This window comes from Balaenoptera acutorostrata, chromosome 1 (genome assembly GCF_949987535.1).
Source record: "Balaenoptera acutorostrata chromosome 1, mBalAcu1.1, whole genome shotgun sequence".
In the NCBI taxonomy this organism is placed as follows: domain Eukaryota; kingdom Metazoa; phylum Chordata; class Mammalia; order Artiodactyla; family Balaenopteridae; genus Balaenoptera; species Balaenoptera acutorostrata.
The window spans coordinates 78,733,704-78,751,506 of NC_080064.1; the positions used below are offsets into that span (position 1 = coordinate 78,733,704).

Below are 17,803 nucleotides of genomic sequence, written 5' to 3' on the forward strand. Positions count from 1 at the left end.
AGTATTTGCACCAAGTATTTAAATAGAACTTACTTTATGGGTGTGATGAATTCCCAAAGACGTTAAAGAAAATCTTTTAATTACTTAGGTCTGTGGTTCAAAAGATACATAAAGGGTACACAGTGAAATATAAATCTCTTTTCTGTGTCCTTCACAAGCTCGATTCCTCTTCCCAAAGGCAAAAGTTAACTCTAGTTTCTTGTGTTTCAGAAATTAAAAATTTAAAAACCAGTAGTATTGTACTAATGGAGTTTAAAATAGTGAATGATATACAAATAGCCAGAACATAACTTTGCCTGTTTTAAATGTAGATTAGATGTGCTTACCTGATTTGATTTTCATTTTAAGATGAATAACTGATACTGGGTACTCTATTAGCTTCTGTCAGTAGGACATAATTTAGACATCTTGTAGTAGTGATGTTTATGTAGTCAGTCAACCAAATTATCAATTGGGATAGATAGTCATGAAATATATGAATAGAATTCTGAAATTAGTCTTCCCAAGCCCTAATGCATTTAATTGCTTAACTAAAAAGTGGTCATAAGGATATAATTTTATTTTATTTTTGCCAATATTAGTTTATATTTAAGAGGTTCTTATAGAAGATAAAATAGAATTTTATCTCACCTATGGAATTTAATAATAATCTTCACTTATTAAGTGACTATAGTGGGCCAAGAATTATATTTGGAGCTTCACATACAATATTTTGAATTACCATATTATCTCTGAAAAGTGCCTAATATTATTATTTAGATTTTACAGGATTTGACTGAGTATTTGAAAGGTTAAATAACTTGTTCAAGATTCACAGTGTAGGTTTTGGAATCTAACTTGGGTTCATGGAATATCAAAAATTCATTGTCTGTTTACACAGCCCAAAGATGTCTTTGTGTATAGATGTGTTTATTTTAATATAAATTTGTCAGGTAATGCTATTTAGTGAGTGGGCAGAGTTTTTGAAGAATTGCTTTAAGTACAGTTGTATTCTTATATGGCATATTTTACTGAGCAGCTAACTTTCCTAAACTCCCACATTTGTGTGTTTATTTTTTTTCTGTAGGGAGATTCCCGAAGTCTTCCCTTTTATGAGAATGTGAGTGCTGTTCAAAAATTAGACTTTTCAGATACAATGGTGCAACAGAAATTGGATGATATCAAGGATCGAATTAAGAGAGAAATAAGAAAAGAACTGAAAATCAAAGAAGGAGCTGAAAATCTGAGGAAAGTCACAACAGATAAAAAAAGTTTGGCTTATGTGGACAACATTTTGAAAAAATCAAATAAAAAATTAGAAGAATTGCATCACAAGCTACAGGAACTAAATGCACATATTGTTGTATCAGATCCAGAAGATGTTACAGGTATTTTATTTGATGTTTATATAGTATACTAATAAGAAATGTATTATTTTAAAAATAATAATATTTGTGACATTTATAGTCTTCAGTTTTTTTGAAAGGACAGGGACTGTATTTTCTCCTACAGTTAAGGTCTTATTTATATTCTATTCAGAAGGTGCAGTGAGTTGATGAATATGAAAATTAAAACGTTTACTTAGAGATGAGTAATTCTCTGTCTACTCTCTTACCCTCTGTCACTAAGACATTACTTAAAGTTATTTTCCAGTATTAATGTTTTGTATTGAGTCAACCACATGCTCTTACCTGATTCATCCTTGAGATCAGCAGCACGAGTTTGCCAGATGACTTTTTAAAGTTAAAAATGCATTCTATGACCAAGGGATATTTTTATTTTTTGCAAATATAGTTAATCAAACCTGTGAGCTTTGTTCTTTGAGGTCTAAGCAACTGAATCAACAACTACACTACCAGGCATTTTGTTTAAAAAAGAAGAAAATTTAAAAAGCCAAACATTACTTTTTTTTTTTTCTCCAGTATGGAAAATGAAAGGAAAATACAACCTATAAGTCCAACCTAAGAGCATAATTTTTAAACAGTAGAATTAACAGATGTTCATGTTGGAAATTTTTCAATGGTACAGAAAGTAAAAAATAGAAAAATGACCTCTATCCACTCTAGGCCCACTCCCTAAAGGTAGCATTACTGAGTTTTTTGTTGTTATGTCCTTCCAGAAAAAAAATTCTATATTTGTATCAATGTCCATCCATTCATATATATATTCTTTCTAAACCTTTTTACTTAACAAATCATATAAGACACATTTGATCTAATAGTTTTGTCTTTGCAAAGAGGATATTTTGAGCTAGTTATTTAATGTCTAAATCCTTAATTTCTGCATTTGCAAAGATAAGGAGTGCTATACGCAGAATGATGTATCTAGCACCACAGAAGTTTTAGAAGAACCTGTATGATTAGCCAAGAAAAAACAGATATAAGTAAAATTACATTTGCTTAAGAAAGTACATAAATTTGACCAAGAACCACAAATTTCCAATCTTAAAAGTTGTGTACAATGCTTCTGATATTCAGTGTACTTATAGAGCTTGTTTTAATGCATTACTTTCAACATCTGGGACTTACCTTAGGGGTTTCAATTGGAGACTGTCTATGTAGAGATTTCAATCTTGTAAGAATAATTAAATCTTAGAAGTGAAAGAAATCATAAAGAAACCAGCCTTCTTATTTTAGAGCTGAAATAATCCCAAAGATGTGAATTAATTTGCCCAGAATTACAAAACTAGCTAAAGAACTCTTCAATCTAGTATTTTCTTACCCACAAATTCAGTAATTACATTATAAATGGAAATTTGTATTATGAAATGCTTTTTCTTTAGCAATATCATATAAACTTAGATATAGTCTATTCTGTTGGAACTCTGCCGAGCTCTACATTCTTTGCCCATTACTTTTTTAGGAGAGGTCTAAAATAAGAAACTGTGCTGGAGCTTTAAACTCAGTTTAGAGAAAACATTTTTGATAATCACAGAATACCAATAACTACCTTGTAATTGGAATATAGAAGTGTTTTTGCCACCCAAAGAGTAGCCCATTTGGTTTCCCCAGCCCCTTGTAAAAAATTAACTTTACTGAAGTATATAAATTACATATGATAAAATGCACATATTTTAAGTATATGATTTGATGAGTTTTAACAAATGTATATACCCAGGTAACCATCACTACAACTAGGGATCCTGACCATCACTTCAGTTCTCTTGTATACATACTTCCAATCAATCTCCAATCCCCATCCCTGGCTTTAGGTAACCACTGGTCCGCCTTCTATCACTTTAGATTAGATTTGTCTTTCCTAGAGTTTCCTACAAAGAAATGACCTTTTAGTCCTGCTGTCAAATTCCTTTTCTACCTCAAAAGCCAATTTGGATATCTCTGTGAAACCTTCCTTGACTTTCTCTGATTATCTTCTCTATTCTACTTTGTCCACTCATTGTTGTATTACAATTTATTTCTGTACATTTTTATATCACTTACTAAACTGTATGATCCTTGAGGACAGGACCATGTTTTCATTCATTTATTTTCAAGGTTTATCATAAAGCCTGGAGTATAGTAGGTATTTAGTTGAGAGTAGGTATTTAGTTGAGAGTATTATATCTCAAAAAAAAAAATCCCAGCAAATAAAAACCTTGTATTAGTTTTTGTAATTAATACCAAAGCGTAATTTATCATGGTACTTTAAATATTTAATACTTGGGAAATAAAGCCTTAAATAAAAGTTTTAGGAGAAATAATTCCAGAAACTTTCTTTGCTGTTATTGACTTATCAGATAACTGCAGGGCGAATATTATATGAAATATAACTTTCTACTGTGACTTCTTAATACTTCAGTTTGTTTGGAATGAACTTGACAAGTTGGTTAAAATTTGAATATATTAAAAAAACAGTTCTCTTTGCAAATGGCATATTCACACATCTTAGTAATAAGTTGTTTTTGGGGGTTTTTTTTTTTTTCTCATACTACTTATTTGACTGCATTAAAATGAAACAACAACACAGAGGGTTAAAGGTAGTTCAACGTTAATTTTAGGTCACATTGCCATAAAATTTTATGTTTTACATTGTGTACTAAAGTAGGCAAAATCATTTAATTTGGTTAGATCTGACATAAAGGGTCAAGGGCCTAGCATTTTGCTTTCAGTTCTCTAAAGTATGTAGATTAATAAGTATGTGCAGAAGTATTCAGCTAATTCCTGTTGTCTTGGGGGTATGTAAGCAGAATGAATGATTCAAGGAAAGAGGGACAGAATTTAAATTTGCATTGTATATATGATTACCATGTAAGCAGTTAGGAGGACTGTTCTTAACTCACTTCTGCAATAATTAGCTGTTAACCATTAGGTTCTAATTTGTAAAATAAGGACTTTTATCAGATGAACTTTCAGACTTTTAGCTGTAAAACTCTCTGAAATGTTGCTTATTATAATGTCAAGATCAGATCATTTGGGACTGTTTGATGTTCTCTTCATGCCCATGATACTCTAAGCTTCCTGTTCACCTTCCATATACTTCAAGAATAGTCTCATGGAGTATTATTATTATTCCCACATGAAAATTATAAACATATTATAAAATGAGGCTGAATGCACCTTGTGAAAAAAGTTATTGGAGCTGTGTAAAGTGGATTAGTAGTCTAAGCCTTAGTTGATACCTGAGACTCTGAAAGGAAATATTTAAGAAAGAACTAATTTTCTGAATCTTTGGACTCCTATATCATCCCTAAAGAAGAGGACAAGAATATTTCTCATATTTTATTAGGTATAACTAATAATGTGTATAGTGTAATTCCCTCTGTTTTTATCTTACTTCCTTCTCTTGTACCTCTTCCCATTTCCATTTTCTCAGACCCCACCAAGCTTAGATTGATTTTTACCTTTTGAGGTAGTGAATATTTTCTTAAATATGTAGAGTGTTCAGAAAGAAAATATTGATTTAGTATAGAACTAATAGTGTTGGAATTTTGTGTGTGGTTTTTTTGTTTGTTTGTTTGTTTTGGCTGCACCACACAGCATGTGGAATCTTAGTTTCCTGACCAGGGATCGAACCCGTGCCTCCTGCAGTAGAAGCGCAGAGTCCTAACTAATGGACCGCCAGGGAATTCCCTGGAATTTTTTGGAGTTAACCTTGGAAATTCTTCTAAATCCCAGAGATATATCTATATTGAGGGAGTCTTCTTAATGACTAAAATGTAGTTTATGAAGTCTTTCTTGAATGAGTAGAAGTGAGAATTTAAATTTCTTTTTATTATTGGCCTATCCACCTAAATGTAGCATAGAAATTATAGTTGAATTTTATATTTATTAAAATCTGTGTGGCCTGGTTTATTATGCAGTTTCTACATACTCCTTATTTCTGATTGAATTTCTCATTTTGAGGTAAGCATATTTTGTATTAAGTTGTGTACTCTTAAGTAAAGGATTGCTGTTAGGTAGGTAACTGTGATTGTTAATTAACAAGGCACTTTTAATGCCCCTGGGTTTGTTTTCTCATCTTTAAAATCATGAAATTAAATGATTCATATACACCTAATACTTGAATTCTTTGATATATTTTTTTTTAAGTTAATACACAGTAAAACTGATTCTTTTTGGGTACATCATTCCATGAATTTTAATATACATATAGGTTCATCTAAACACCACCACAATCAGGAAAAGGAACAGTACTGTCCCTTTGTAGTCACACCCTCTTCCTATTCCATATCCCCTGGCAACCACTGGTCTGTTCTCTGTCACTTATAGTTTGCTTTTCAAGAATAACATGTAAATGGAACCATAAAGTTTATAACCTTTTGAGACTGACTTCTTTCACTCAGCATATTGCTTTTTGAGATTCATCCAGGTTGTTGCATTTATCAATAGTTTATTCTTTTTTATTGCTGAGTGGTAGTCCACTGTATAGATATACCACAATTTACTTATCCATTCCTTCACCAAGAACATTAGGGTTGTTTTCCAGTTTTTGGCAGTTATCAGTAAAGCTGCTGTAACTACCCATTAACAGGTTTTTGTGTGAACATGTTTTCAGTTCACCTTGGTAAACACTTGGGAGTGTGATTCCTAAGTCGTATGTTAGAATATGTTTAACATTATAAGAAACTGCCAAAATGTTTTCCAGAGTGGCTATATTATTTTTCATTCTCACCAGCAATATATGAGAGTTCCAATTGTTCCACATCTCCTCCAGCACTTGGTATTGTTAATGTATTTTTTAACCAGTCTAACAGGTGTATAGTGGTTGATGATATATATTATTGTAATTAGGAGGAGGAAAGAAGAAAAATAAAGTAGCACCATCTTAAGGAGAATTTATGAAAGAACTGTGCATGCGCTAGGTACAGAGTTGTGTACAGAATGAAGAAGTCTTTCCTACCAGAGATATGCAATATGCAGTTTTTAAACATTAAGATGTAATGTAGCATTGATCTGTATTTCTGTTTTTGTGCCAGTACCATACTGTCTTGATTACTGTAGCTTTGTAGTATAGTTTGAAGTTGGGGAACCTGATTCCTCCAACTCTGTTTTTCTTTCTCAAGATTGCTTTGGCTATTCGCGGTCTTTTGTGTTTCCATACAAATTGTAAAATTTTTTGTTCTAATTCTGTGAAGAATGCCGTTGGTGGTTTGATAGGGATTGCATTGAATCTGTAGATTAACCCATGCACATATGGTCACCTAATTTATGACAAAGGAGGCAAGAACATGCAATGGAGAAAAGACAGCCTCTTCAATAAGTGGTGCTGGGAAAACTGGACAGCTACATGTAAGGAATGAAATTAGAACACTCCCTAACACCATACACAAAAATAAACTCAAAATGGATTAAAGACCTAAATGTAAGACCAGACACTGTAAAACTCTTAGAGTAAAACACTCTTTGACATAAACCACAGCAAGATCTTTTTTGACCCACCTCCTAGAGTAATGAAACTAAAAGCAAAAATAAACAAATGGGACCTAATTAAACTTGAAAGCTTTTGCATAGCGAAACCATAAACAAAACAAAAAGACAGCCCTCAGAATGGGAGAAAATATTTGCAAACGAAGCAACTGACAAAGGATTAATCTCTCAAATATACAAGCAGCTCATGGAGCTCAATATCAAAAAAACAAACAACCCAATTAAAAAATGGGCAGAAGACCTAAACAGATATTTCACCAAAAAAGACATACAGATGGCCAAGAGGCACATGAAAAGATGCTCAACATCACTAATTATTAGAGCGATGCAAATCAAAACTACAACAAGGTATCACCTCACACCGGTCAGAATGGCCATCGTCAAAAAAGCTACAAACAATGAATGCTGGAGAGGGTGTGGAGGAAAGGGAACACTTTTGCACTGTTGGTGGGAATGTAAGTTGATAACAGCCACTGTGGAGAACAGTATGGAGGTTCCTTAGAAAACTAAAAATAGAACTACCATATGACCCAGCAATCCCACTACTGGGCATATACCCCAAGAAAACCATAATTCAAAAGGACACATGTACCCCAATGTTCATTGCAGCACTATTTATAATAGCCAGGACAGGGAAGCTACCTAAATGTCCACCGACAGATGAATGGATAAAAAAGATGTGGTACATATATACAGTGGAATATTACTCAGCCATAAAAAGGAACAAAACTGGGTCATTTGTAGAGATGTGGATGGACCTAGAGTCTGTCATACAGAATGAAGTAAGCCAGAAAGAGAAAAACAAATATCATATATTAATGCATATTTGTGGAATCTAGCAAAATGGTACAGATGAACCTATTTGCAGGGCAGGAATAGAGACATAGACGTAGAGAACAGACATGTGGACACTGGGGGGAGGGGAAGGGGAGGGTGGGACAAATTGGGAGATTAGGATTGACATATGTACACTACCATGTGTAAAATAGTTAGGTAGTGGAAACCTGCTGTATAGCACAGGGCGCTCAGCTTGGTGCTCTGTGATAACCTAGATGGGTGGGATGGGGGAGAGGGAGCAGTGGGAGGGAGGTCCAAGAGGGAGGGAATATAGATATACATATAGCTGATTCACTTCATTGTACAGCAGAAACTAACACAACATTGTAAAGCAGTTATACGCCAATAAAAAAGAAAAGAAAAAAGAAAAAAATGTTCATTATATAAAAAGCCAGATTTAGGCACAACATTGTAAATCAGCTATACTTAAATGAAAAAAAAATTTTTTAAAGATATAATGTAACATATATAGGCAGTTCTGAAATTTTAATGCCTAGGTTGCTTATTTTACCTTAAGTAAAAAACACCACAACCCATAATCTTATCCATGCTATTTTTGTAAAATACTAAGAAAGCTTAACCAAAGGTTGTGTTAGTTATAAAATATTTCAGCAAAATTAGTTCAGTTGGTGACATCTGACATAGGTCATCCTGAGTACACAAAATAACTGATTAAGAATCAATTAATAATTAGTGAGCATTTATTGTAATCTGAGCAGTTTCCAGATGACTATATAAGGTAAGCGTATCTGTTTAAACAAGAAAGATGGATTTGGGGGGAAATATAAACAGTTAATATAATTGTAACACATGTCAAGAATCTGGAGCAGCTTATTTTTAAAATATCTGTTTATAAGTACTAAGTGAAAACCAAAATGTTGACCAGTGAACAGTAACTACGAGACTTATAGATGGACGTTTGTGGAGATAGTTAAATAGTAAGATAGTGCTTCAGCATACTACTACCTTTATTAATTTAGATTTGGCTAGATTTACTTCAGTTATATTTCCTCTTATTTTTTTGTGAATGAAATAAATAGCCTCGTTCCATAAACAGACATCCTGGCTGTACAAGTACCACTTTATGAATATTGAGCATTGGGAATCAGCTAGGTATAAACTAAAGAACAAAGTTTCTATAATCCAAGGTCTCATCCCAGCTGGATCATTATATAGTTATGTATTTGTGTACCACTTGCAACCCCTCCAGGCCTTGTTTTTCTCGTTCATAAAACAAAGAGAATAGAGTCTATATGCTCTTTCTATGGTGTTTTGTGAACAAGCGTTTTAATAGCTTGAGGAAAGGTCAAGTATGAGGCATTTAAGCTTTTCTAATTCTGAACATGAAACCTCAGGATGTAAGTAAAATCTGAGGAAGCTTTCCTGGGGCTAGGAAGTAAAGATTCAAGGTTAGTTACGTTACTAACCTCCACGAGAATGAAGTATCCAGTTTAAGGCTAAACCTTATTTAGGAGCCTTCTAAGGATCCGGACTGCTTCTGTTTTCTAGAACTCTTAACTCATTTTGGAAGCCAACTGCTCAGTTGTGGATTTAGAGAAAATACAGAAAGTACCAGAAACAGCATATCTGTTGCTCTACACATTGTTGGGAAAACTACTAACAAATTCAGTTTTTACTCATCATTCTGGCCTTGGAAAATCTCATCCCTAAGGAGATTTTAACCACGTTGTATTTTCTGCTGACTTTCAAAGTGGTATTTCAAACCAAAATGGATTTTCTGGGCTTCATCTCTTAATTTATAGCCTTATAACCTTATGGATATTGCCTGAATATAGGTATTATTATCCTGTTGACTTTGCCTCTTACCATGTTTAAAGTTGAACTCTTCCTTCCTGGAACACTGCCTCTAAATCTTTCCCTTTTGTTTTCTGTCCTGTTAATGCATGACCCCCATAATCTGTAACTAAAATCTGACTTTTACTGTAGATGTCTGTCTTTCTTTTTACTTTCACTCTCCAGTGTAAGTCAAGTCACCAAGCCCTATGGATTCTACCTCTGACATAGGTCTCAAATCTGTATCTCTTATCCATCCTTACTGCTAAAGCCTGCATGTTAAGTATTTCTCTAATCCAACCTAAACACTGCTACCACTATTTTTTTTTTTTTTTGCTACCACTGTTTTTTACTTAGTATTCAGAATTGATCCTGTTACTTTCTTGCTTTAAACCTTTCAGTGGCTCTCCATTCCCTACAGAATACAGTACAAATTTATAGCATTACAGAGATGCCCTTCATATAATCTGGCCTCTGCTAATAACTTCAATTTCTGATTGAAATTGTTCCTCCCAAATCTAATTTTCCCATCTTTCTTCGTACCATTTATATTTGCTCTCTTTTTTTATCTTTCTACACGTGTGTGTGTGTGTGTGTGTGTGTGTGTGTAGATTGGCAAATCTAGGTGGTGGGTTTATGGGTGCTCACTACACCATTCTTTCATCTTTTCAGTATATTTGAAAATGTTCATATATACACACATACACTGTTGCATGAATAGACACACATACCCATTTATATAGGTACATAGAGGTTGTACCTGACTCTAAGCCCTTTGAGAAAAGGAATTTTTTTCTCAAGTCCTTTGCACAATACCTGAATATGTATGATGTAACCAATTCCCTGTGTTAAATTCCCTTTGTTCAAAATATCTAGTGTGGTTTCTGTTTGTCAACTAGACTGAATGGTATACCTTCTTTACATACCATATAACAAACTTAGAATACTTTAATTTCAATCTACGTAACTCCAATTGACCTAAGTGCTGTCATTGTTCATATTCTAGTTCTATCATTTTATCTTCAGTTCCACAAGTTACATTAATTATTATTGTTTTATATAGTCATTGTTGGTTTATAATTACCCACGTGTTTATCATTTTCTTTGTTCAACATTTCTTCATGCTTCTCAGGCCTTCCTTCATCTTGTTTCTTTTTCTTCCTAAAGGTATAGACTTTAGAAACATATTTCCCTGGGTATATCATTCTAGGTTGACATTTATTTTCTCTCAGTACCTGGAAACTATTATTTTATGTCTTCTGGATTCCCCTGTTGTTTTTGAGGGGGCAGTTACTGATCTAGTGGTTAAACTATGCAGATATTCTGCCTTTTCTCCCTAGCTGTTTTTAAGAAACTCTTATTCTGCAGTGTTCTGCTGAATGATACAGATTTCTTTTCATTTGATCTGCTTGGGATATGTTGGGCTTCCTGGATCTGTGTATTTCATTGATCGTGGGAAGTGCTTAGTGCCTATCTCGTTGAATGTTGCATGTCTTGTATTCCCTCTTCTCTTTCATTTTGGAACTCCAGTTAGATGCATGATAATTTCTTCAAGTCTATCTCCATTTCTCTAATTCTTTCCATGTGTCCAGTTTGCTCTTGACCACGTATATTGTATTTCTAATTTCTGTTTTGTTTGTATATGTATTATTTATATATATATATTATATATATATATATATTATATATATATACACTTACTACTACAAGTTCTGTTTTGTTAATCTTGGTAATTTTTGATAGTCTCTTGTTTTAGTCATTCTTTTGATACCTTTCTATTTAATTTTTACCTATAAAATATACTTCTTCACATTTTGTGTGAGGTAATGACAACAAATGAAATCTTTACTATGTTACTCCTGTAGTTTTTTTCTAACTCACGATGAATTTTTTTTTTTCTGCCGGAACCTTGTGATTTCTAGTTGAGGGCACATTTTCATTGGAACTTTATCTGTGGGAATTATTTTAGGTCTGGATTTAAAGTGCCTTCTTTCAAAGAGGATTTGCATTTGTTTCTGTAAGATACCTGAAAGCATTATCAACCTGAGGCCAATTAATATAAAATTTATGATTAATTTTTGGGGGGGGGCACATAGATAGTATGATTTCCTGCCTCAAACCTGTATGAGAACAGTAAGAATTTTTTTTTTAAAGAATATCCATTTCCCCTCCCCGCCAGTCACCCCAAGCCAAAAGCAAGTCAACAAATAATTCACCTGTTATGGATGACAATTTTTGAGGTTCCTGTCTTTAATCATGTTTTTCCTGATCTGACTGCCTACTTTGTAAGAGTCCTTGGGCCTTTTCTTGGGCTCTTATTAAAATCCAAGCTTTACTTCATCAGGATGATGAGAGCGTAATAAGTCTCTTTTGTTCAGAAAAGCAAAAACATTCTCAGAAGCACAAAGGTACAAATGTCTACTTATATCTGTCCTGGGATTGTGTCACATGCACCATGCATTCACTGCCTTCTCCCTGTCCCCCAAATGCAAATAAGTCTGAGAAATCTTGTTTTTTTGTTTTGTTTTCTTTTTCCCCTTAACCTGCTCTTAATTTAAGCAAGAGAGAAGGAGATTGCACATGGAGTATTAAGTTAGTCAACCCACTGTTTCAGGTACTTAAAGATTGCAAATATCTTCTGACTCTATAATTTATTTGATTTTTATAGGTAATTGTTATCTCTTGAGTTATTTTTGTGGAATTATAATTTCCTAGGATGTTCTCCAAAGACAAAGATATCACGAAAAAAGAAAATTACAGGCCAATATCACTGATGAACATAGATGCCAAAATTCTCAACAAAATACTAGCAAACCAAATCTAACAGTACATTAAAAGAATCATGATCAAGTGGGATTTATCCCAGGGATGCAAGGATTTTTCAATATCCACAGATCAATCAGTGTGATACACAGTATTAACAAATTGAAGAATAAAGACCATATGATCATCTCAATAGATGCAGAAAAAGCTTTTGATAAAATTCAACATCCATTTATGATAAAAAAAACTCTCCAGAAAATGAGGATAGAGGGAACATACTTAAACAAAAGAAAGGCCATATATGACAGTCCCACAGCTAACATCACACTCAACAGTGAAAAGCTGAAAGCATATCCTTCAAGATCAGGAACAAGGCAGGAATGCCCATTCTTACCACTTTTATTCAACATAGTTTAGGAAGTTCTAGCCATAGCAATCAGAGAAAAAAAAGAAAAAGGAATCCAAATTGGAAAGGAAGAAGTAAAACTGTCACTGTTTGCAACTGACATGGTGCTATACATAGAAAATCCTAAAGATGCCACCAGAAACCTATTAGAGCTCATCAATGAATTCGGTAAAGTTGCAGGATACGAAATTAACATACAGAGAGATCTGTTGCATTTCTATACGTTCACAATGAACTATCAGGAAGAGAATTAAGGAAACGATCTGTTTACCATTGCATCAAAAAGAACTAAATATCTACAAATAAACCTAACAAAGGAGGGAAAAGAACTGTACTCCAAAAACTAAAGACTCTGTTGAATGAAATTGAAGATGACACAAACAGATAGAAAGATACACTGTGTTCTTGGATTGGAAGAATCAATATTGTTAAAATGACCATGTTAGCCAAGGCAATCTACAGATTCAGTACAATCCCTATCAAAATACCAATAGCATTTTTCACAGAACTAGAACAAATAATTTTAGAATTTATATGGAAACAAATGGAACCTAACTAAAAAGCTTTTGCGCAGCAAAGGAAACCATTGACAAAACGAAAAGACAACCTACTGAATGGGAGAAAATATTTGCAAATGATATGACCCAATGAAGGATTAATACCCAACATATGTAAACAGCTCATGCAACTCAACATTAAAAATAAATAAATAAATAAATAATGGGCAGAAGAACTGAATAGACCTTTTACCAAAGAGAAAATACAGATGGCCAACAGGCGTATGAAAAGATGCTCAACATTAATAATCATCAGGGAAATGCAAACCAAAACCACAAAGAGATATCACCTCACACCTGTCAGAATGACTATCATCAAAAAGTCTACAAAAACAAATGTCGGTGAGGAGGTAGAGAAAAGGGAATCCTTATACACTGTTGGTGGGAATGTAAATTGGTGCAAACAGTATGGAGGTTTCTCAAAAACTAAAAATAGAAATACATATGACCCAGTAATTCCACTCCTGGGTATATATCTGAAAAAAACAAAAACACCAATTCAAAAAGATGAGTGCACCCCAATGTTCATAGCAGCATTGTTTACAGTAGCCAAAGTATGGAAACAACCTAAGTGTCTATCCACAGATAAATGGATAAAGAAGCTGTGGTATATATACATACAATGGAATACTACTTAGCCATAAAAATGACCAACAAAATTTTGCCATTTGTAGCAACATGGATGGATTTGGAGGGCATTATACTAAGTGAAGTAAGTCAGACAGAAAGATAAATACTGTATGATATTGCTCATATGTGAAATCTAAAAAATATGACAAGTGAATATAACGTAAAAGAAGCAGACTGACTGATATAGAGAATAAACTAGTGGTTACCAGTGAGGAGAGGGAAGGTGGGAGAGACAGTATCGGTGTGGGGGAGTGGAAGGTACAAACTGTTGGTGTAAGACTCAAGGATGTATTGTACAACACCAGTAATAGCCAATATTTTGTAATAACTGTAAATGGAAAGTAACCTTTAAAAATTGTATTAAAATTTTTAAAAATTTTAAAAGAAAAAACTGGAAGGAAGAAAAATAGCAGGTTGAAAGGGAAAATAGGTGAAATCTAAGAAAGACAGCGAAGTGTTTCTCTAATTTCTAAATGAATAAAAAGTGGTCTTTATAAAACAAGACATTTCTAAAGTTAAATTTCTGGCTTGGCATATACTTTTGTGACCGTTGCAAATTACTTAACCTCTCTGAGTTTGCTTTTTTATTTCTAAAATAAGGTTATATTACAAACCATTGTTAGTTCCTTTGAAGATTAGATGGCAGAAATAGCTGCTTAACTGAGCCCTGACATGTAATTTTATTGAGCCCTACACTTTAGCCTAAGCACTGTACAGGATTTATCTTCACAGTAACCCCAAATTTGTGGTTAGGTAACTGTAACACATATTAAGTAAGTATCTCATCAAGATCACACCAATAAGTAACAATCACAGGATTTTAACCCAGACATTCTGACCTCAAGAGCCCAGACTCTTAACCGTTGTGTCATTTCTTATGTTGTTAAAGTTCTTATTAAAACTGAAGGTATACTTTTCCATGAAAACAGTGTTAGATATTATAATATTATTACGAATTCACAGACTGATAGAATCAATGGGTATTTCAGTGTCTTGGACAACCTTCTTTAATGTGCAAGAATTTCTTATATAGTATCTTTAATGGTTTGTAATCTAGCTTCTATATAAATGCTTCCAGAGACAAGAGATTTTATTACATTTTTTAAGGCAAACCATTTAATTTTATAAAGAATTTCTCTTTATCCTGGGATAAAATTTTTGCACTCACTATATTTACCCTTTGGTTCTAATTCTCTGCCCTGTGAGGAGATAGTAAGAGGACAGCTTCTTTCATAGACAATTGTTTAAATGTTTAGGCAAGAATCATTTCTCTTACCCTAGGCTAAAGACCATCAGGTATTTTACAGACAACAAATTTCCATACTTTTCTCAGCTGAGGTCCTTCTACTCTGAATGCATTCCAGTTCTTTTTAAAAATGTGCTTACTATAAATTAACTTTATGTACCAAATTTTGTATAATTTCAGTTTCTTCCAAGAGTCTTGTATCATTTATGTTTAAAAAAAAAAAAAAACAGGACGTGGGGGAGAAAACCTAACTGTTCACAGATCTGAATGCACTTTTCAGTCATTGCTATAAATGTGCACTTCATTTATGGACTCAACAGAGATATACTTAACACTTGTACACTGACTAGTACTAGTTACTGTTTACTGGATATTTACTATGCACCATGGCCTTTTCTAACCTCTTTACACATAACTTATTTAGTCACAATAATCCTGTGAGGTAGTTATTTTCACTATTTAACACATGAGGAAAATGAGGCACAGAGCTGTTAAGTAATTTATCCCGTATCACATGGTTTGTACTAAATCTCAGTGCCAAAACTGAGATTCAGACCTAGGCACAGCCACTATAGAGAGAGAGAGAGAGAGAGAGAGAGAGTGTGTGTGTGTGTGTGTGTGTGTATTTATTTATGTCTTAGTTTAGGCTGCTTTAACAAAATACCATAGACTAGATGGCTTAAACAACAGAAATTTATTTCTCATAGTTCTGGAGGCTGAGAACTCTGAGATTAAGGTGCCAACATGATCAGAGTTATGGTGATGGCCCTCTTCCTGGTGTGTAGACAGTGTCTTCTCACCATATCCTTGCATAACAGGGAGACTGCCCTTATGACCTAATTACCTCCCAAAGGCCTCACCTCCAAGTACCCTCACGTAAGAGCTTCAGTGTATGAATTTTGGGGGTACAGAAACATTCCGACCATAGCAATATGTTAAGTAGTTCTTTTGTGTGCCTGATCTGAAAGCTTATCTACCTTTTAGAGTAGTTTTCTTTAAGCATATGTCAACTTATAAAAATCAACTTTTGGAGCAGCTCATTTGTAATTTGGGAATTCAGTAGCAATAGAAACCTTTCTTGAATTTGAATCCTAGTTAATAACTGTAACTTTACCTATTTCCTGATATATAAAGTGTGGATAATATCTGTCTCAAAATGTTATTTTAAGGATTAATATGCATACATACACATATTTGTGTGTGTGTATAATTATACTGTTATATATGTAAGTATACACACATACAGCATTTAGTATAGCTGTTTACAAGGCTTTTAAATGGCAAAGAGGCAGCATAGCACAGCAATTATTAAGCTAGACTTTGGAACAGAACTGACTTACCACCTGTATGACTTTGGGCAAGTTTCTTAACTTCCCTGTGCTCTAGTTTTCTTTTCAGTAATATAGGTGTAATACCTGTTTCAGGGCTGTTATGAGGATTAATGAGTCAATAAAGCCCTTAGATCAGGACTTAGACCTTGTAAAGTAGTATGTAAATGATAAAATAATATTATTTTATATCAGTATCTAACATAGCATCTGTATTTTTATAAGTTAATTAACAAGTTATGTTTAAATGTTTTTGAACTAGTGACTTTTTTTTAAAGAAGTATAAAACCAAATATGAAACATATTTATTAAAATTGGTTAGTCACACCATCTTTTATTAGGGAGAGAAGGGAACCCTGAAGCACAATGGTTAAATGACTTGCAGTTTAAGCAGTTTTCTGGTGATTACCAAGCTACTTATAACTAAACCAGGTCTATTACCCTAGTCTAGCTTTTTTTTTTTTTTTATCTAGAGACCTGGTGTGGATAAAACACAAAATAACTTCAATATGAAGAAATTTAGATACGTGGTAGAATTATTAGATGTGTTTCAACAATAATGGATTACTGAGAATAATTAGAGTGTTCTATTTGAAGTTTTTGTTTTTGTTTCAAAATAGAAGCACCATGGTATGCTTTATGAAAAGCAATGGACTTGAATTTTTGGTCTTCCTACACCCCCTACCATCATAGTAGAAAGCAAAACGTGAAGGCTTTTATGCATACACTTAGATTATTTTAATTAATGCTAGCATTATATTTGAAGTACCCTTAGTCCTATGTATAGGTAATTATTTTAGTAGAATTTGTATAATTTTGAGTATGCTTTGTTCTCTAACCAATCAGATAATAAGTAGGGAATTTAGTTTAATTCTTAAATATGCTAGTCAAATTGATTTGATTTAATTTTAAAGTAATTGTGTTAGAAAAACTTTGGACAATGATCTGACTCAGCTTCAGACTCAATGTAGTCACTTCTACAGTATCCCTGGCAGATAGTCCTACAACTCTACTTGAATATTTTCTTGACTTGGAATTCTTGTATTTTCTGTAAGCATAAGGAGATTCCATTTAAGTGACTTCAAGCTCGTCTCAAACCTTGTAATTCTTTATTCTTTGTAAATATTAACTTCTAATTTTAAGCAACAATTGGTCCTAGTAAATAATTTTTAATATACTATTTAACTTACAGATTGCCCAAGGACTCCAGATACTCCCAGTAGTGACCCTCGTTGTTCCACCAGCAATAATAGACTGATGGCCTTACAAAAACAACTGGATATAGAACTTAAAGTAAAACAAGGTGCAGAGAACATGATACAGATGTATTCAAATGGCTCTTCAAAGGTAAGTACAGTAAATAAATGTAAGTGTGTATACAGTCAATCCTTGTTATT

General features: G+C 33.4%; 1 protein-coding gene across 6 annotated transcripts in view; it reads left to right on the forward strand.

Moving 5' to 3' along the window:
- The window catches only part of PKN2 (protein kinase N2), a 190,982-nt gene that overhangs the window by 38,104 nt on the left and 135,075 nt on the right, over positions 1-17,803 (forward strand). For 5 of the 6 annotated variants that reach the window (XM_057544823.1, XM_057544822.1, XM_057544825.1 and 2 more), the window contains exons 2-3: positions 1,067-1,367; positions 17,599-17,753. In XM_057544823.1, coding sequence (XP_057400806.1) covers positions 1,067-1,367; positions 17,599-17,753 — 456 coding nt within the window. The remainder of the gene's footprint in view (positions 1-1,066; positions 1,368-17,598; positions 17,754-17,803) is intronic. The other variant, XM_007182344.3, reaches the window with a different exon arrangement.